Source organism: Mustela lutreola, chromosome 10 (genome assembly GCF_030435805.1).
Source record: "Mustela lutreola isolate mMusLut2 chromosome 10, mMusLut2.pri, whole genome shotgun sequence".
Classification (NCBI taxonomy): domain Eukaryota; kingdom Metazoa; phylum Chordata; class Mammalia; order Carnivora; family Mustelidae; genus Mustela; species Mustela lutreola.
In genome coordinates this window covers 25,665,491-25,685,610 of record NC_081299.1, presented here as the reverse complement: position 1 = coordinate 25,685,610, position 20,120 = coordinate 25,665,491, and the positions used below count along the sequence as shown (strand labels likewise).

General features: G+C 51.9%; 1 protein-coding gene across 2 annotated transcripts in view; it reads right to left on the bottom strand.

Annotated features, from left to right (window-relative positions):
- The window catches only part of C10H1orf94 (chromosome 10 C1orf94 homolog), a 40,187-nt gene that overhangs the window by 743 nt on the left and 19,324 nt on the right, over positions 1-20,120 (bottom strand). Inside the window, exons 2-7 of one of the 2 annotated variants that reach the window (XM_059136691.1) lie at positions 18,001-18,686; positions 14,781-15,041; positions 13,375-13,550; positions 9,177-9,254; positions 7,845-7,910; positions 5,749-5,945 (exon numbers count right to left, since the gene is read on the bottom strand). In XM_059136691.1, coding sequence (XP_058992674.1) covers positions 5,749-5,945; positions 7,845-7,910; positions 9,177-9,254; positions 13,375-13,550; positions 14,781-15,041; positions 18,001-18,686 — 1,464 coding nt within the window. The remainder of the gene's footprint in view (positions 1-5,748; positions 5,946-7,844; positions 7,911-9,176; positions 9,255-13,374; positions 13,551-14,780; positions 15,042-18,000; positions 18,687-20,120) is intronic. The other variant, XM_059136692.1, reaches the window with a different exon arrangement.

The window sequence follows — 20,120 nt, the reverse complement described above, 5'->3', positions numbered from 1 at the left end:
CCTCTCTGGATCTGAGCCCCTTACTTATGGGCCTAAAGCCATTCTACCTGCCCAGGAAGGCCAGGTATGCCCTTCAGGAATTTCACAACATCACAGAACTCAGGGCCATGTCCCAGTGTGAGATCCCAGAGTTTAGACAATTCCAGGGCTCCCTCTCCCCTTATCAGCTAAGTCAGGTTCCCCATTTAAATACCAGTGCAGGGTGCCTGGGTGGCTCAGTGGGTTAAGCCGCGGCCTTCGGCTCAGGTCATGATCTCAGGGTCCTGGGATCGAGTCCCACATCGGGCTCTCTGCTCCGCAGGGAACCTGCTTTCTCCTCTCTCTCTCTCTGCCTGCCTCTCCTCTCTCTCTCTGCCTGCCTCTCTGCCTACTTGTGATCTCTCTCTGTCAAGTAAATAAATAAGATCATAAATAAATAAATAAATAAATAAATAAATAAATGAATGAATGAATGAATGAATGAATGCCAGTGCAAGGAATAAGCATTGAGACATCACTGCATGACTGGAACTTTGCTTAGATCCTCAAGGAACAAAAAGCTGAGAGCATTTGAGCCTCATCTTCTAAGCATAGAAATGTGCACACTTCTGCTTTTTACCCCTAACACCACTGCTGTTCATACTTCAAAAGAGAGTTCAAAAGCCATCTCCTCTGTGACCTCTTCCCTGACCTCTCCAGATGGAATCATTTACTCACACTTCTGGGATCCTACGGCAATTTCTTCACCCATCTGCTAGGATGTTTTGAATGAATGGGAACAGAGCTCAGTACAAATCGCAACAGGGCAAATGGCTAGATTTCGTCTAATCCAGGGATTCTCAGCCCCTTTTCAGCTGGGCAGATGCATATTACAGAAGATTTCACATTCACCACACCCTCCCATGAATTAATGAAACAAAAACGGGAGGGGGTGGGGGAGGGAAACCACCGCATTAATTTGGAATGCCTCAGCCGGTATGGTATCTGTCGCTCACTGTAAGTAGCATGGGAAAGCTAGGCTTTGGGTTGGTTTGATTCCCTTCTCATTAAATAAATTCCAGGAGAGCAGGAACATTATCTGGACTGTTTGCCGCTTTATGCCCAGGGCCCAGCTCAGGATGTGGCACAAGGCAGGTGCCTTGTAAACAAGTATCCTGGCTATAATCCCATCTCTTTTCTCTTCTGGAACTCATATTGGAAAAGAACTGATTGAAAGTCATGTTAATACAGGAATACCCTGGATTCGGGTCTGATTTACAAAATAAAAACCGGAACCCATACTTCAGCATTTAATAATTTTTGATAATTATTACCAAAACTCAGGACACACCTCATATCTGATTGCCATGCCCCATGCATCTAGGCCATTCAGGTTGGGAATTCCTGATGGGTTCACCTGCCAAGGGCATGGTCTAGACAGGATGTCCACTAGAAGGCCAGGAGGAGAGGCAACTCCATGGACTAGAGTTATCAAGGAATGCTTCCTGGAGGAAGAGGAAAATCTGGAACTCACTTCAGCATGGCAAACTGTCCTGGTTTGCCAGCAACAGTTTCTACATTGGCATTTATGGGGTGATTATTATTTGTGCTCCTTTCCACTCTCAAACTTGTCATTGTTTGGAAGATAAACTGCATGATTATCCTGCCCCATGAATGTACACAATTGATTTGACAGAGGGAGGGGAGGGCTTGGGACCCCCTTCCCTGACAGCCACAGGCTCCTTCCTCTCCCTCTTCATTTAGTTTAGTTTCTTGGTTTGTTCTTTGCTCCTGATCCTTCTTGTCTCCAAGGCTACACTCACCCTCAGTGCCCTTGCATGCTTCCTGCCCAGTGCAGCTTCTGCTAGACCTCTTCCACCCACAGAACTGGGAACCCTGGACACCACTGCCATACTCCATACTCACTAGGTCCCAGCCAGCGGTGCCCACATCACTCTGTGATCCCTCCCCACAGTCGCCTATTTCTTCTCTCACCTCACTAACACTCCCTCTTGGATCCTCTGCTGGGTCCCCCACATTTCCCCAAGCTCCCTACATGTAGGAACCCCAGGGCTCAGTCTTTGGTCCTCATTTGTTCTCCATGCACACATGATCCCTGGGCCATCTCATTCCATCCCATGCCTTTAAATATCATCTATATGCTAAAGACTCCCAAATGTACATTGCCAGCCCCAGCCTCTCCTCTGAGCCCCAGACTCACATATCCACCTGCCTAGCAGCAACCCCACTCATATGTTTAATGGGCATCTCCAACTTCGCATATCTAAAACCAAACCCCATCAACAGACCCTTCGCTAGTCATCTTGACCTTAGTATTTTGTTTATTTTTTTATTTTAAAGATTTTATTTATTTGAGAGAGTGAGCAGGAGCGAGCACAAGCAGGATTAGAGGCAGAGTGGGAAGCAGACTCTGCACCAAGCAGGGAGCCCGACTCGGGCCTCAAACCCTAGACTCCAGGATCATGACTTGAGCTGAAGGCAGACTCTTAACCAACTGAGTCCCTAGGTGCCCTTGACCTTAGTATTTTGGCATTTCCACTTGTTCAAATAAAACACTGAAGAATCATGCTTGACTTTTCTCTCTTTCCCGCCATCAAGTCCTATCAATTTGACCAAGAAAATAAATACTCCAGATTTTTTCACTTATCTCCTTCCCACAGTCTCTGCCCTCATCTACACCGTCAGCACCTCTTTATTTACTTGTTTATTTTAGGGAGAAGTAGGGGGAGGAGCAGAAAGAGAGGGGCAAAGGGGGAGGGAGAGGGACAAGCAGACTCTGCACCAAACAGGGAGCCTAATGCAAAACTCAACACAGGGCTCAATCCCACCACCCTGAGATCAGGACCTGAGGCTTGAGCTGAAACCAAGAGTTGGATACTCAACTGATTGTCCCCCCCCGGGGGGCCCCCACCAGCACCTCTTTATCCCATAGCTGTCAGGGCTCCTATCCTGCGTCCCTGCATCAGCTCTTGCCCTGTGGTCCAGGCTCTGTACATCGGCCAACGTCACCTTCTTTAGACAGAGAATTAGAACATGTCCTCAGCAGTGTAAAATCTATAATAGCTCCTCACTGTGCTTAAAAGAAAAAACTCCTCACCATGCCCACCAGGTCCTATCTAGTTTGGCCCTGCTTCCTCTCTGATTTCAATTCCACCCACTCCCTCTCCTACTCACCGTGCTCTGGCTACATTCCACACCTTGGGGACACTGCCGAGAGTGCTCCTCATCCAAATCTGTCGTCTCATTTCATTCATATCTCAGCTCAGGAGACATCCCTTCATTCTCTCACTCCCTTACCCCCCACACCTGACATGTGTGTGGTTGTTTATTTCCTTACTGTGTATTTCTTTCCCTGGAATGAGAGAAGGAAGTTCTTTGCCTTGTTCCTTCCCTCCAGGAAAAGCTGCCTAGAACAAATCATCCTTTGGGGGGACATGGACCTAAAACCACCCCCTTGCCTCACTTTTCTGATTTCCTGACCTTCTCAACCTCTTGGGCCACTAACCCATCCTGCTGAACACTTCTCCTATATGTCACTGACCTCCTGTGCCCACTTGGTCTCCGGCAGACCCCAGGCTCTCTCCCACTCCCCAGACAGCTCCTTTCTCAGCCCCTTGCCACGTTTTTCCTCTCCCTGACCCTCTGCAGGCAGCCAGAGACAGGTGTGGACCCTCCGCTCTTCAGCTCCCCAACAGTGCTTCGCACTTGCTGACAGTTGAGACTTGCGGCCACACCCCCTCCCCGGCACAACCAGTTCTGGCTTCTGCAGTCTCGCCTCCCTCGGGCCCGGTGTCATAGTGTGGAATGGAACTTGTTGGGGACAGGTCTTGATTCCACTGCTGTCTCGTATAGTCGCACCCCCAAGGGAGGCGAGAACCTCTACTATAGACCCTGTCTTGCCTCCCATTTCCTCCCCTCCAGCCCATCCGTGCACTCCAGACTGCACCCATCTGCATGGGATCCCAGGCCTACCAGTCTGTCTTTAATATCCAAGCCCAACCTCCCTTTCTAATCCTATTTTCCACCTTTTTTGGGGATAAATCGAATACTTCAAGCAGACGCCTTTGTTCCCCAGGCCTTAAGCGTGCTGCACACTTTCCCATCTGAGGGATGGACCCTCCTCCAGCTGCTGCTCCCTGAAACCTCCCCGCCATGCAAAGCCCCTGCACACCACCCAGCAGGAGTGCTCCCTCTGTCCTTGGACCATGCTCGCTCTGGAGCTAGGGAGACGGGGACGTATTGCTGTTTGTGGGATGGGGTGACTAGGGGAGATCCTGGGAGCCAGGCTGTCTCTCGTCTCTATTCTTTCTCCCAGAACAAGGTTGTGCCCACGTCTCATCCCCTCTCAGTCTCTGAAGGGAAGGACCGTGTCCTAAGCATCTGTGGATGCCCTCAGGCTACATTCATATTAACCACATGAACTAACACAGAGCTTTCCGGGAGGGTTGGAGGAAATGCACCTTGATAACCTGCACAGGAAAAGGGAAGAAAAGAGGGGGAAGGAGAAAAGAAAGAAGGAAGGAGGGGAGCGAAGAACAGGAAAAAAAAAAAAAAAAAAAAGGAAAGAAAAGGAGTCATGGATTTCATGTTCAAATAACACTATCGACCACCCCCGTGAACGTCTTCTATGAACCTTGAGAAATTCAAGAGTCTTGAGAATGCCAATGGTTAAGAAACCTGTTTATCTTTGTTTCTCACAGCTTTGCCCAAACAGATCCGACTCTGGAAACCTTTTTCTAACATGTAATCCTCTTACAAGGCATTCAGGGGAAACACTGAGAAGATGAGAGTTTGGGGAGACCTAGGTGACGTCACACGGAGGGTCTGTGACGGGGAGGTGGACAGGAAGGGAATCCACGTCAGGCTGGGGGATTTGTCCCTCACCCTATCAGCTCAGTTCCTCAAACTGGGGCACAGCTTCCCCAGGGTGTGTGAGGCTCAGGTCTTCAGGAGGGACGCGGCCTGCCTCTCGGAGCCTGAATACGAGTTGAAGATTGGGTGGGTGGGAATGAGCAACTGTGTGCCCTTCTATCGAGACAAGGAACATTAATTTATGGCTGACTAGCATGTAAAATTTGTGTGGAATTTTCAGCTAAAATGCTGAGTGTGTGTTGGCTGCTTGCTGCGAAGTCCCTGTCCTCTGCCTAAAGATACAAATGTAGTGATCCAAAGGGACACATGCACCCGAATGTTTATAGCAGCAATGTCCACAATAGCCAAACTATGTTTGGGGCCCTTTGGTGGGAAAGCATGAGCAGCCGTGATAAGCCCGGGAAGCCCCTTCCGCAGGGCCTGTTACAAAGTCAATGGGATATTGGAGAGATTAGCTTGGGAAGGAGCTCAGGGTGCAGTAAGGGGGGCCGGGAGAGAGAGCTGTAAGAAGATTACTCAGCCGTGTCCTGTTGTAAACCAATCAAACGGGCAAAAGCAGATGGGTCATGCTCCGTCACCTGCCACCTGCTAGAGAGTGTACCTGCTGTCCACGGCCAACTAGTGTGCCTAGTTTCTGCAGCCAGTCTGTGGGGCCCCGGCCCCATCGTGGGCCTACACCAGGGGCCCAGCAAATCCTGGGCCAGCCTCACCTCCATACCAGGTCTCTCCAGGACCCACAGAGCCTCTGACCGGCACAGGTCTCCTCCCTCCCCTCAGCCACAGAACGTACGCACAGAGAACGCACCCGTGAGGCCCACCCGGCATGCTCCTCTCCCCTGCCCTCCCCGGCAGACTTCGGGGCCCAGGGTGGACTTACAGTGTGAGCTGAGGACTCACCCGTATGCCTGGGGGACGAGGTATTGCGGCCCATCTCCTGCCATGGGGGAAGGGTCTCGGGGATTGGTGGACAGCTTCGGAGGTGTCCGCTGGGGGTACGGATAGTTGGGCTGGACGAAGGGAATGTAGCTCAGCAGGGGAGTGTAGGAAGAGCGGAAAATCTGCTGTCCCATCTGCTGTGGATTGTATGGTGTCACCTGCAGGTCAGAGACGAGAGAGGGGCTGGGTCCCGCAGAGCCCACTGCTTCCAAACCTCCAGTTCCTGGCTCTAACCCCAACCCCAATCCTGGCACCCCCCCCCCCGCCTCAGCCCCTGTGCCCCTTAGTCACTGTAGGTGTCTATAAGGCACCCTGTTGGGATGGCAAAAGCCCAAGACTCAGATTCCTATCTGAATGGCAAGATGCTTAATTTGTCTGGGCCTCAGTTTCATCATCTATAGAATGGGCAAACATTCCCTTCACTCTATGGAGATTGAGTCGGTTGATAAAAGCAGAGACTGGTGCATAACAAAGTGCAAACTGGTGCATAGCATTTTTAAGTCTTTTACTATCTTAAAAAAATAATAATAAAAAAAAAAAGGCTGTTGAGATTTCTATATCCCTGGCTTCTACCTCAGGATCTCAACAGACTCCAAGTCCAAGACAGCCCAGCTCAGTGGAAATGCCTGTGCCAGGTGATAGGAATATTCTGTCTGCCCGGCCTGGTACGGCAGCCGCCAGGCCCACAAGTCTACTGGTTGACCACTTGAGCTGTGGCTACTGTGAACCAGAGGAACTGAATTATACATTTTACTCGATTCAAATGTAAATAGCCACATGTAGCTAGTGGTTGCAGTATTGTACAGTGTGAGTCTAGGAGAAAGGGCATACCCTAAATGATGGAGAGCTCATTACATCTCAGGCACTGTATTCTACTACTGACAGCTCCAAATGTCAGAAAACCCTCTCGTGTATGGAGCTGACATCCGTCCTCCTGGATGCTGAAGGGAGTTTCCAACAAAACTGGGGAAAGTTCTGGGATTCCTCTTTAAAAGCCAGAGTCTGGGGTCCAAGCTTCTGAGGGATTCAGCACACTGACAGCCTTCTCTCACCCTGCATGTTCTTATCTAATTAAAAAACAAAAACCAAAAAACACAAAGGCTCGGGGCAGACCAGTCCCTTCCTATGGATGTTCTCATTTAAACTCTAAATAGCTTGTGAGGCAGGACCACAGGTCTTTCCACTCTAGAGATGAAGAAATGAGGTTGAGAGAAGTTGACCTTGCATAGTGCGTGCTCCAAGTGTCTGAGTTGCGGTCGGAACCCCCAAGATGTGAGACTGGTACCCGTGCCCTGAACTGCACCTCAATACCTGTTCCCTTCAGAAGCCCAAGTCCCTTCCTCTGGGCCCTCCTCATGTCTCCCCCAGGGGACAGGTAGGACCTGATGATGCTGGATGTGGGCCCCCAAACCCCAAGATGATGAGCTAAAGGTCCAAAAGAGCCAAGACCTCACAGAGAGAACCCAGGAAGGTACCTCCCAGGACAGACACAGAAATGGCAGAAAATGGGGGGGCTGGCGGAGTTCTGGGTCTGGGAGGGGATTGACAGGAAAGAGAAGCAGGTCCTGGAGCTTGCACAAGGCTTCTGGAGGGATGTGTCCTTAACTCCGTGTAACTGGTAGACACCATAAAAAATGCCCCTCTGGAACTATGTCCGGGATATACTTTGCTGGCAAAAGCAATGACAGAATAGCGTGCCCAGAAAGCCACATCTGTACAAAAGGTTGGTATAAACGGATGTCCCTGGAAGGGTACCGCAACAGCAACAGGACCTGTTCCTGCTGGTCAAGGAACCAGCAACAGCAGCTGCCTCTGAGAATTTTCATTTTTTAATTTTGTACCATGTTCTTATATTACTTTTTTCAGATACACTCACAAATGTAAGGTTGTCTCAATATGCTGCCTCTGGAGCTAGGGGGACGTATTGTTGTTTGTGAAATGGGGTAACTGGGGAGACCCTGGGAGCCAGGCTGTCTCTCGTCTCTATTTTTCTTGACACCACACAGCCCCTACTATTAGAAAAGTAGCTCCGGCTCACTTAATAAAGTAACCTGTACCTGTGGGCTCTTCTCTACCCTCTGGAACATTCCAACATACTTCAGGTCAGAGGTACAGTTTGCTCCCTGAGGGGAGAAAAGAGGCGTAGGGGTGTGAGTCTGAGCGTGGCTTCTGTTCACCTGTGTGTGAGCAGGGGCAAGACCTGCCTGGAGACGCAGTGCAGTGTCAGCCTCTCCCCTCAACCCCCATATCTGCCCCAAGACTTTCACTGTCTCTGAATACACATGTGTGCCGCTTAGTGGCAAGCATAGACCTACGTCTTCCTTTGTGTCTCTGTATGTGTGTGTCTGTCTCTGCGGCTTTATTCTGATTCTGTGTTTTTGTGTATGTGTGTACAAGAGGCAACAAGCCATGGTCGTTGGCAGCATGGACTCTGAAGTTAGGCTGCCCAAGGTCAGACCCCGATTCTGTCCTCGTGTAATTTTCAAGCAGATATCCTCTCCTGGCTTACCCGTGGAAGTGGGGGGTGCCAGATTTAGCAAACAAACAAACAGAAAAGACATCCAGTTAGGTGTGAATTTCAGATAAACAGCAAATCATTTTTTCCATATAACAAGGACCCATACAATATTGGGGGCTTCCTTATACCAAAACTTTACTCACCATTTAACTGGATGTCTTCTATTTTAACTAACAAACTGACCCAGAGGGAGAGGAGTCCTTGGCCCCAACGATGCTGGGCAAAACCATGTGGTTTTCTTTGGCCAACAGAAGGCAGGTGCACGCTGCCATGTGCTAGCTCCAAGCTGATGCTTCCAGAAGCAGTGGGTGTTGCTGCTCACCTCTCCAGCTCTCCAGTCACCCACCCGAGGCAGGAGCAAAAGCTACTCTGTCTTCAGCCTGGTCCCCAAAGGGAGACCCGTGAAATGGGCTTGAACCCAATCCCAGCCCAGCTCAACCCACCCACAGACCTGTGAAGGAAAAATAAGTATTTATTGTTGAAAGTCTCTGGGTATCAGGGCTGTCTGAAGCCACAGCAAAAGCTAACTACTATGTTAACTTTATGACCTTGCACACATTACTTAATCTCTCTGTGCCTCGGTTTCCTCATCTCTAACCTATTCCACAGGGTGGCTGTGAAGTTCATGCAGATAAAGCCCCTTGGAGAAGGGCTGGGATGCAGCGAGGGCCCTGGAAGCACCAGCATCTAACACTTAGGGACACAGGCTTGTTTCCAAGTGCACGCTGGCCTTCATGTCTGTTCTCGGGGGCCAAGGGCGGGCCAGTAAATCTGGCTAGTGACCTGCTGGACCAAGACGACGAAACAGATGTCCTTCTGACCTGAAGGTCTTCATGGCGCTGGGAAAGAGGTGAGGAGGTTGTGTGCTCACCTGTCGGGAGTAACAGCCCAGCTGGGGAGGCAGGGTCTGCTGATAGGGCATCCTAGCTGCTCGCTGCGGGTACAGGCCCTGCGGGGAAAAGGGGGAGGCTCAGCGCAGTGGGGGCAAAGGGCTCCCCACCAGAGAGCGGCAGCCACTTGGCCCAGCTTCCCGCTCACAATGCCTGGATTGCCAGCTTGCTCGAGTCCAACCCACCGCACTGCTAGCCAGACCCCTCCATCGACCCCTCACCAGGCTGAGCAGGCACAGCTCACACCACACAGGAAGCCCCTGCTGAGCAGGCTTCATAGCCTTTCGGGGGAGTGTTTAAGGGGAGAGGGATCTGATGGTCTCTTGAATCCCAGATCCGCCCCCTTGGTGGCTGTGTAACCTTGGGAAAGTCACTTCACGTCTCTGAGCCTCTTTTCACTTGTCCATAAAATTACACGTGTTCAAACAGGTAGAGCCTGTGAAGGTAGCCAAATTATCTCTGTTGTTATCTATACCCTTTTTCTAAGTGCCTTTCCCCAGACTGCAGTCCTGCCCCAAGACGTGAGGCATCAATGAGCCTCTGCGTGTGTGCGTGTGCTGGTTTGCCTCCATGTTTGTTTCGGCACGTCGACACGGGTGCTTCCACTCGTGTCCACCGCTGTGCGTTTCGGGAATATTAGGCTGGGTCTCTGCAGATGTGTGTCTGCACACCCACACATTCACCCGTGTCTGCTCCTTATGACGAGGACCGGCAGGAAGATAAATGAGTTAGTGCCTCCAACAGCGTAGAACTGTGCCCAGCGCATAGCAAGGGTTCTGTGAATGTTCGGTATTTTCAGCATCGCTCACTGCTCCCCCACCTTGAAGAGACGGTCGGGCCAGTTCAGCCGAATGGGAAGTAGAACCTTTATTCAGAACTTCATCTGGGGCGGCCCTGGGCGCCCATGTGTACACACACACACACACACACACACACACGCACACACACAGAGTTGGCTATAGTGGGTGGGGTCAGATCATAGTCCCTCCAGGCTCAGACTGCCTCTACCTGACAATTCAGAGTTATCTCCTAAGACACAGCTCAAAGCAGCCCTCAGGCCAGTATGTCTTTCCAGAAGATTCCAAACCCCAAGATGGTGCCCACATTCTGGGCCAGCTTGTGCCAATTATCAAAGTGTTGATGGCTGACACTGTGCCCTTGATGACTTCTTCAGCACCCATGAGCTGACATGGGGCCCATCGTCCAGGTCCCCGAGTGTACACAACCTTCAGAGACTGCCCTGGCTCTCTGCTCCCAGGTGACTGACACAGGCCGTGGTCAGGCTGCTCCCACTGCCACCAGCCCCTTTACCTGCGGCCAGAGCACCAGTTCCCCTTCTCTGCAAGCCCTGCGGCCCCGGGGCAACCCTGCTCACCACCATGACCACAGCCTGGTCTCTGCGCCCGCCCCCCGCCCCCCCCAACCAGGGCTTAAACCCGAATAGTCAGACAGACAGGCAGGTTTCCTGCAGCTGTTCTGGTGCACGGCGAGCTCTGAGACCAGGTTCCACGTGCCCATCTCCCTCCTGGTCAGCCTGGGCTCTGCGTGCACAGCCAACTCCCCAGGGCCACCGTCCTCCCCACACCTGGGCTGGGCTGCCCCTGGGGCCCATGCAAGACAAAGAGCTGCCCATCCCTGCTCCATCCTGGATGGGTTTGCGGGAGTCAGGACCACACGCATCAGTATGAGCGGCACACTCTCTGACCTTCAGGACATTTCTAGTTGTTCAAATTGCAATTCTGCAATTCTGTAAAATCACAAGCAAGGGTAAATAAACATTCATTCTTCTTTGCTTGAGGTCACGGCCCCTTTCTACCTTCCCTCCTTAACTGGGAACAGAGTTCCTTTATGCCAAGAAGCAGGGTAGGAGCCTCCAGAGCTCCTTAGTGCTGCGGACTTAGTCTTCCATGGCTCTGCATCGCTCCACAGTGGAGCTCTGAGTAAATTGGATTTGGGACCTCATCTTTATTCCTAACACCACGCAGGAGAAGAGACGAGGATAGACCGTTCCCTGTTTCTCCTCTCTGTCTCCTCAAGGTCTGTGGAGCTCCCTGTTTCTTACGAAAATCAGGGCTGAATAATAATAAAAACCAACATCTGTATCATACCTTAGACTTTTCAAAGCCCTTTCTCACCCGTGGACTCAATTAACCTTACAACGGAGTCCATGCCACCGCCACCATCGCTGCTGCTAATTGCTACGAGCCCATTTCACAAGTGAGGAGACCAAGGCTCAGAGCATTTAGCTAACTTGAGCTTGCCCAGAGCCACCCAGCTTGAAAACAGCAGATTTCTTGAAACGCCAAGTCTTCCAGTTCCAGAACCTGCCTTCCTTTTATTATGTCAGGCCCCTTGATGAGCCGTCTTGAAGCTGGACAGCATTATGAAATCCTGAGAAGCTGTGAGAAGGTAAATGGCCCTGCTCTCCCTCGCTACCTGGGAGGGTCAGTTTCTCCAGCCAAGGCTAGGAAGCCTTAGAGGCAGCCATGAGCTGCAGACACCAGCATCTCTGAAAACAAAGGGCCTTCATGCTCAGATAATACATTCGAATCTCACTCCCTCCAAAAAACCAAGCCAGAGACAATGGACATAGCAAGGAGCTCTTAGCCGCTCTATAACGTGAGCCAGCGTGCACCTGCTTTATATGCTGAGCCTCAAGTGCACTTAGTTTACAATGTATAAAATGATGCGGTTGCTTCTCTTCCCGGGTTGAGGGGCAAGTCATAGTGCTGGTCTGCGAATTGTGCCTGACCTGTGCTGGACTCTGGGCATCTCAGTCATCTAGGAACGCCCTCGCCTGGCCGATGCCCAGCCGGTGGTTAGGGTGGAGCCAAGGCTTTTAAATTACTTCAATGAACGAGTAAACATAAATAAAAAAGAACAGGTCGCTGAGTAGGTAAGTAAAGGACTGAAGAGTGAAGGAGCAAACACAGAAACGCCAGGTTGGGGAGCACTGGAGAAGAGGTCTGAGGACAGATGAGGGCACGAACAGGGCAGTTTTCTCAAGACCTAAGAAAGGACGAGACAGATACAGGACTGACTCACGCTAGCCTCCCCCTCCATCACGCTTCATGGCAGCCCCAGCTTGAGGTTCTCCATCCTGCAGGGGGAGGGGGTGGGCACTTGTCCTCTTTAGCAAACAAACAAACAAACAAACAGGCTTGAAAACAAAATATCAGAGAGAAAGACAGACACTTCGCTGAACTCTGTGAGCTTCTATTTAAGCTTCTGGGGCTGAGTCTGGTGGTCCAGCTCAGAGAGGCTCTATGTGGGGTAGAGAAGATCTGCCTTCTGCACAGGGGACACCTAAGCCCAAGGCTTGCCGCTCTGTTGTAAAGGAGATGACACAGGGATCCAAGGAGTGAGGGAAGGGACACAGAGACTGGGTGAGATAATTTGCAAGTGTATTGTCTTCTCTTTGTGCCTTCTCCATGCTTTCCTGGGCCAGCCCAGGGCAGCAAGCCCCCAAGGATCTGAGTGTACAAGTTGGTGTATCCTGCACATACACCTACATGCCATTCTGGAGAGGCTGGGGCAGAAGCCAGTAGACCAAGAAATCTTAGATGCTGAGCACCTTTCCTGGAGAAACTGAGCACAACCTAAAGGGACTGTTGAAGCTGCTGAATTGAACTAAGGTTTAAACCAGAGTGGACATTGATTTGATTTTTTTTCCTCCTTCTGTCCAGTGGGCGGCAGCTCTGAAGGGAGATTGACTTAATAGACAGATTAAAGAAACTACATTTTCCTGCATAAATAAGTTCCCTGAGGAAAATTTCCAGAAGCCATGCTCCTTGCGTTTCACCGTCCCTTTGTGTCTGGTCACGAACTCCCTTTAGGCTAGGAGCCCCAGACCGTGAATGCGTGCCAGGCCACGGGAGCTGGTACAAGCTAAGACTACTCAGATGTCCTTTAAATAAGGTGGTCATGTAGATTGGCATCCACCCCAGAACACTTGGGAGTGAAAAGGGGGTGATTAGAATAATTATGTTGGGACAAAAGACCAAAGCTGGGACTGTCCCAAGTACTCTAGGACACACATCATCCAACTCTAAAGGAAGTCACAGCAGGTGGATAGGAAACAAGGACTATGCCCTCATCCCGTGCTGGGAGCCCAAGCACTTCACAGGTTAACACTAGCAAAGCAGAGGTGAGGGACCCTCTCACTCACCTGATACTCACCTGATACTGTGGGAAGGTAGAGTGATTCGTGAACACAGGAGGAGGCGGGTAGTTCAGGTTGAGCCAGAGTGGCTGGTTCAGGGTGGCTGAGGTCAAGGTGGTAGCAAAGCGTGGGGTGAAAACATTCCCTGTGTACTTGAGGTTGCTCTTGTCGGCCACCGTCACAGGTGGGTTAACTGTGAATCACAGGAGAAGGAGAGTGTCTCAGGGACTGCGGAAGGAGGAGGCCAACACACCCGCAGCACCAGAGCCACCCCAGGGTTCACGTTCTCAGATGTCAGGTCCTTTAAGCTCCAAGAGGGTTCCTCAAAGTGTGGGGGACTTTCCAACTATGGGAAAACGTCATTCGCACACACCTGGCCGATTTGGAAGAGGTGCGAATCCCAGCATGGTCTGGCTTAGAGCTCTTTCTCCACCATTCGCTAGTAAAGGAGGTGGTTTATCAAGAGAAAACAATACACCAGGTTGCTAGGGCCATAGTTCACCCACGTAGAAAACCAAATGCTTCTCAGTGCTTTACAAAAATCCAGTTTTATACCAACAATTGCTATGCCATTGGAATTCATACTAACCAAATTATTAAAGTAGCACCCCCTGAGGACATACACTTGGCCACACTGAGGACCTTACCCAGGTTATAGATAACTGACATGGTATGACCCCAGATTAGTCTGGATGGATGAGATCTGGTTGGGTTGTTCTAGGATATGAATCCTTGATTCTCCCCATCTGTCCTGTGGGCTTCTAGAGTCAAAGATGGAGCCTCAACTTCCCCTTAGGAACACCTTTTGGGGGAAAGGAGGTTTGACGGAGACAGATGTAGGGAGAGAAAGGAGGGATATGGATAACCTCAGTGTAGGAATCATCTGAAGCATGGATTTTTCCTTGGCTTGAACAACTTGAGGGCATAGAGGTATGTGGGCTCAGGGCTGTATTCAAACTGACCCCTGGTGGCCCCCTGGGACCCTAAAATTCACCTGCATTCCTCTAGCAGTGGTAGTACTGATAAGGGACATGGGAGAGAGTCATTCTCCCATTCTATGAGTTTAAAAACAGACGCCCAGAGAAAGCCAGTGACTGGCCCTTGGATGAGGCAGCCATTTGGTGGCGGAGCCATCACGGGGCTATGAGAGTGTCTGGAAGGGGCGCTGGGGTGGCTCAGTGGGTTAAAGCCTCTGCCTTCGGCTCAGGTCATGATCCCAGGGTCCTGGGATCGAGCCCCGCACCGGGCATTCTGTTCAGCGGGGAGCCTGCTTCCCTTCCTCTCTCTCTGCCTGCCTCTCTGCCTACTTGTGATCTCTGTCTGTCAAATAAATAAATAAAATCTTAAAAAAAAAAAAAAAAAAAAAAAAGAGTGTCTGGAATCCCCTTCTTCTCCAGCCCCTCCCCGCGCAGGGCCAGCTTACGTTTCAACTCCAGCCCGTCCACCTCCACTTTGCTGCGAAGCTTTAGCTGCATGCTTGGGGTTTTGGTGGCCCCAAGAAACTCATAGAGCAGGTTCTTCTCAGCCGGCCACGCAGGCTTCTTGGCTGGTAGGGCCGTGGTCACAGAGCCCACTGGGTCACTGCACCCCTCTTCACCGCAGGTGTCCTTCCGGCTCTGGGGCCACTGACTGAGAAAGAGGCTCTCTCGACCCTTGGTCGGCTCCTTGATGCCAGAGTTCCATTCTATGGCAGGGGAGGGGAAACTGAGTCAATGGATCTGGTTGGCCACGGGCTGGACGCGGGGAGCACTTTCTTGTGGACCAAGTGACAGGTCCTCCCTAGCACACACCTGTGACTCAAACCGTTCTGGGGTCTCCCTTCCAGCCCAAGCCAGTCACAGTCTCTTCCCTGAAGCCTTCATGGACCGCTGCCCATCACAGCCTTCCCCACTCATGCGTGCAAACGTGGATCTGTCCATCCATCCATCCTCTCTTCCTTCCATCCAAACTTCCATCCTTCCAATTACCTCCCTTTTCTTCTCTCTCTCTCTCTCCTCCCTCCCCTTTTCTCTGCTTTCTCTCCTTCCTACCTTTTTTCTTCCTTCTCTGCCTCTTTTGTTTCCCCCTTCCCTCTATTCATCCACAGTGTCAAGCTTGGGATACGGAGCTGCCTTCAGCCCCGCCTCCTGGCTCCGTAGGGAAGATGCGCAGCTTCTATAGAACACGTGGCCTAGCTGAGGTCCGGCCCCTCACCGTGGACTACTCCTGCTTTGGTGCTCACGGGTGATCCAGCCCGTTTGTCAGCACCAGGCCCTGACCTGAGTACTGAGGACACCGATGAGTCAGAGCCAGACTCAGGCCTGCAGGAGCTCACAACAAGGAGGGAGAGAGAGAGAGACAGACCCAGAAATAGCTCCAGGACAAGGCAGATGGGAACTGTGAGGTGACAGAGGGACACAGTGGGAGAAGAGGGTGGCTGAGGGTGGCTGAGACGGCTTCTCTCAGAGAGAGAGGGTCAGAGGGTTTCCAGAAGGAAGTGGGCCTTCCAGGAGGCCTTCCATCCAGGAGTACAGGGAGATGGCATGGCAGGGGCAGGCATCAGAGAGACACAGCAAGTGCATGTCCACACGGTGCGTGCTGTTGGGGCCAGGCCCAGGTCCCTCTGCAGACAGACAGAGCGGTCCCCTGGTGTGGGATGCTGGCTGGACCATCCCAGGACCCTCCACAGCAGTGATTTTTTTTCACCTAGATTTCCTTTCGAGCAAAGGGACTCATTCTTCAATCAAAATTAACTATGGGCGAAATCGTATTTATGTGGGTTTGTTTGTTTTTAAGGCAATGTCTGGCTGAAGTAGTGTTTTCCACTCCTTTCCCAGCCTGAAGGCTTTGCAGGTCTCCATGGAGCTTGGCTGGGAAAGAGCACCGGACACCCAGCAAGGACCTCAGATTGTTCCCGGCGCAGCTGGATCAGAGGACCTGTGCCCGGTGTCACCTGTTGGAAATGGATTGGATCCCTCCAGCTCGTGCCTCCACTGCAGGCCAGTGGTCTTGTGGCTAAGTCTGGATAGGACAGGGCCTGCCCTCCTAGCACCATCCCAGCGAAGGAAAGAGTGCTCTAGCCTGAGCCAATTTAGAAGAAAATGACATTTTTAGCAAAACATGTCCCTGGAGTCTCTTCCAAGAGTTTCTGTGGTTGCCAAGTTTAGCCCCCAGCCAGTGTGCTGAAATAACAGTACCCACTAATAATAGCCTTTTCCCCAGAGACCCACACACCTGCCGTCTCTCACACACCTCCCATTGCCTTGAACAGGCCTGCCACTCACTCAACTCCAAAGCTCCCTCTTTTAATGTCTGTGTACACAGACAGAAGACAGACACACACACATTCTTGCCTGTTGTTCCTCTGCCTCACTTACATGTGCACAATGATGCACACAAGATGGATACACAGAGATACACACACAGAGACACACTCGGATGTCCCGACACCCACATTTTCTCTAACACACCTACATCTATAAAACGTCCTTTGGCACACCTTTGCTCACACATCTATACATAGATACACACACACACACACACACACACACACACACACACATGCACACTCGTAGTGGGGAGGGTGGGTGGGACAGGACGACCTCCAAGCCAGCAGCCCCATCCCACAGAGAGCTAGCCAGGTGTCCTTCCTGGAGAAGGAGGTAGTAGGAAAAGTCTCACGCTCTGGGCAGGGCTCAACTGTCACACGCAGAACTCGCACAAAGCCCTCTGCATCCCAGGGCCTTCCCAGGCCCCAGAGTCCAGCTTGCTGTCCCCAGCTCTGACTACTTGGCCTTCCCAGAATGTTCCAGAACACAGAACATGCACCTCTTCTCTTAAGGAGATGGATTTGGGCCCTCCCAACACAGCATCTCAGTTATCAATCCATGCTTACAGCCTGGGGGTGATTTTTCTTTTGGTTGACATATGATCAACTCTCCTAAAGACTGCTGACTGTAAGCAAATGCCTCTGCCATCAGTCTGCCTTGGAACCATTCAGTCTGAGTGGCTGGATCGCAATATGCAGAACCTGGAGGTGGGGTGGGGGGAACTTGGAAGGTGGCTGGGCTTTCAGGAAAGGGTGTGGACTCCTCAGTTAGCAGGTGGAAAGACATTGTTCTAGGGTTCAGGAGTCCCAGGGAACAAGTTCGGGGCAGTCTGGATGGCACTGGAGAGTTTGCACGTCCCCACCCACCCCATCCCGGCCCCAGAGTGAGGACCAGTCCTCATGGTCAGAACAGGTGCCTCCATCGGAAGCCAGATGACCCCAGCTGCTAATCACACTTCCCTCCTATCCATCTTAAAGTCCCTATGCTGCAGTTTCAGCTGGGGTAAATGCCTCTGTCAATGTATTCTGCATGCCTGGATTCAAAAAATGAGCCAGTTACCACATGTGCCTCTATCTCCTCTCAAAGTGTGTTGGGATCAAGGCCACTATGTTTGCTTCCACAAGCTGTGTCCCCATACATGGGCATCCAGCAGAGGGGGCCTGTGGGTTCTGAAAACCGCTTGCACTTGGGGACTGTGTGCATCAGAGAGACCACCGTGTCTAACTCTATTCAAAGATGCTGCGTGCACCTGCTGCAGCCCTAATGGGCTCTCTGGCAGGTTCCTCCCTGCAGGCCCACTCACTAGCCCAGCCCCCAGCCCCCAGCCACACTCACCCATTAAGAGATGCCCCTCCACAGTGGACTCAGCCTCAGGCTTGGAGCAGATCTTGGCAAACACCGGGAGCTGCTTCTTCTGAGCAGGGAGGTCAGGAAGCTTGTCAGGGGGTGCAGGAGCTGGGGGCGGCAGCAGGAGGAAGGGGCCTAGCCCTGTGGGTTCCCTGGGTCCCGGGCCACGGAACATGCTGTTCTGCAGGAAGTCTTTGATGGCCCTGGTCTCCTCCAGCACCACCTTGTTGTCAGGAGCCTTAGCTGTCTCTGTGGACCTCAGGGGGAACTGCGCCAGGAGCTTGTTGATTTCTGAGTTGGAGGCGCCCAGGATGTGGCCCCCATCTTCTGTCCCCTTAACACTCTTGACCTTGGCAGCACGCAGAATGCCCGTGACTGTAGACATGACAGAATCGCAGTCCTGCCGGCTGCTGATCATGGACACAGCCACCTTCGGATCCAGAAGGGAGTCGGCGGCAAGGATGGTGGCTCCTGGGTACTCACTGCTGTCTGCCAGTGGGGGAGGTGCAAGAAGGCAGGGAGCCGGCTGTCTGGGCCCCTCAGGGGAAGTGCCGGGTACCTCCAGCTCCCCAGAGGTCTCTGTGACTAAGATGAGGTGCTCTTTGGTCAGGCTCAAGAATTCCTGCTCCACCAACAGGGAGATCTCATCTTTGTCACGGCTGAGCTCCAGGGCTCTGCAAACAGGTCAGAAAGAGTTGCTTTAGTGTCAGCTCACTCAGGGGCTGGGGGTGCCTGTAGCAGGCCCCAGGCCACAGGGAAAGGGGACAGAGAGAATACATCTCCAGGTAAGAGAAACCCTTTGCTTTCTCAAGAGGGAAAATGCACAAACCTCAGATTCCCAAGATGTTTCTAGGCCCCCAGCAGGCCCCGGCACCAAGAGCACAGTTCTGGGAATCGGGACATCGGGGTCCTCTCCAGATGCTCCATCTTGCTGAGTAACCTGAGTCTCAATTTCAGTCCCTCCCTCCCTGTTCAGTTGTGCCCGGGACATGAAGCAATGAAAGACGAGGCACATTGGGGTCGGGAATGAGTCAACAGCCCTGAGCACAGAGGCCAGAGTGCTGGGGCTGAGCCCCAGGAGTAGAGGGCTGGACCGGTGCCCTAGCTCCCTCATTTCCCCGCTATGACCTGGGCAGGTCGCTCAGCATCTCCATGCCCTGTCTCCTCATCTGGTTAACAAGAATATCAGAGATGGCAAAGCACTATGGCCTAGGGTAAGGCTGACCCAAGTTGTGTCAGCCTGGTTGGATCCTGGAGACCGCACTGTGGTCCCTGTGGGTGGAGACCTATGGCTCCCCGCAGGCTGGCATGGCCCTCTGACCAGATCATGGCATCTGCATTAAGCCTCACCTCTTGGGAGCACAGGAGTCACCTGGTCCCTGCACGGATGCACAGGCATCTCCCTGAACTCCCATACCAGCCTCTACCCACACCTAAAACACTGGGTCCCAGCTGGACCCCTGATGGTCAACACCAGCCTGATGGGTCCGATGGGGCCCAGGGACTCTAGGTGCTTGCTTGCTGGCTCTTTCCAGATGGCAGAGAGAATGTCAATTGTCAGGGTGGCAATAAAGATGCCAGCCTGGCGTCTTTAGCTAGGGGGCACCTTCCTCTCTGACATGGTCAGAAGGACCGCGGCAACCTAGCTTAAAACCATCTGCTTTCCATATGTGATGGGCTCCATAAAAAGTGGGGAGGGTATGTGATTTGGTGAGTGCTGTGAAGTGTGTAAACCTGGTGATTCACAGACCTGGGGATAAAAATATATGTATATAAAAAATATATGTTTATAAAAAATAAAAAATAATAAAAAAAAAAAAAAAAAAGTGGCTGAGGTGGTCTACAAAGAGCATTCTGGAAACCGCTCAGTGCCCCCTGGGGGAGGGTGGTGAAGAAGCAGGAGGAAGATGAAAGTGCCCACGAGGAGAGCTTAGCCGTGGGGGAGGCCAGGAGCGCACCCCTACCCTGACGGTTCCTCCCCAGGGCTCAGTTTGAGTCTCTTGAGCAGGGACCATGAATCCTGCCGGCCAGGATGTGCCTTCCTCGTAATGCTCTTCATGTGTGAGCATGTGCCTCACCCGTGCACAAGAACAGATGCGCACACTTGT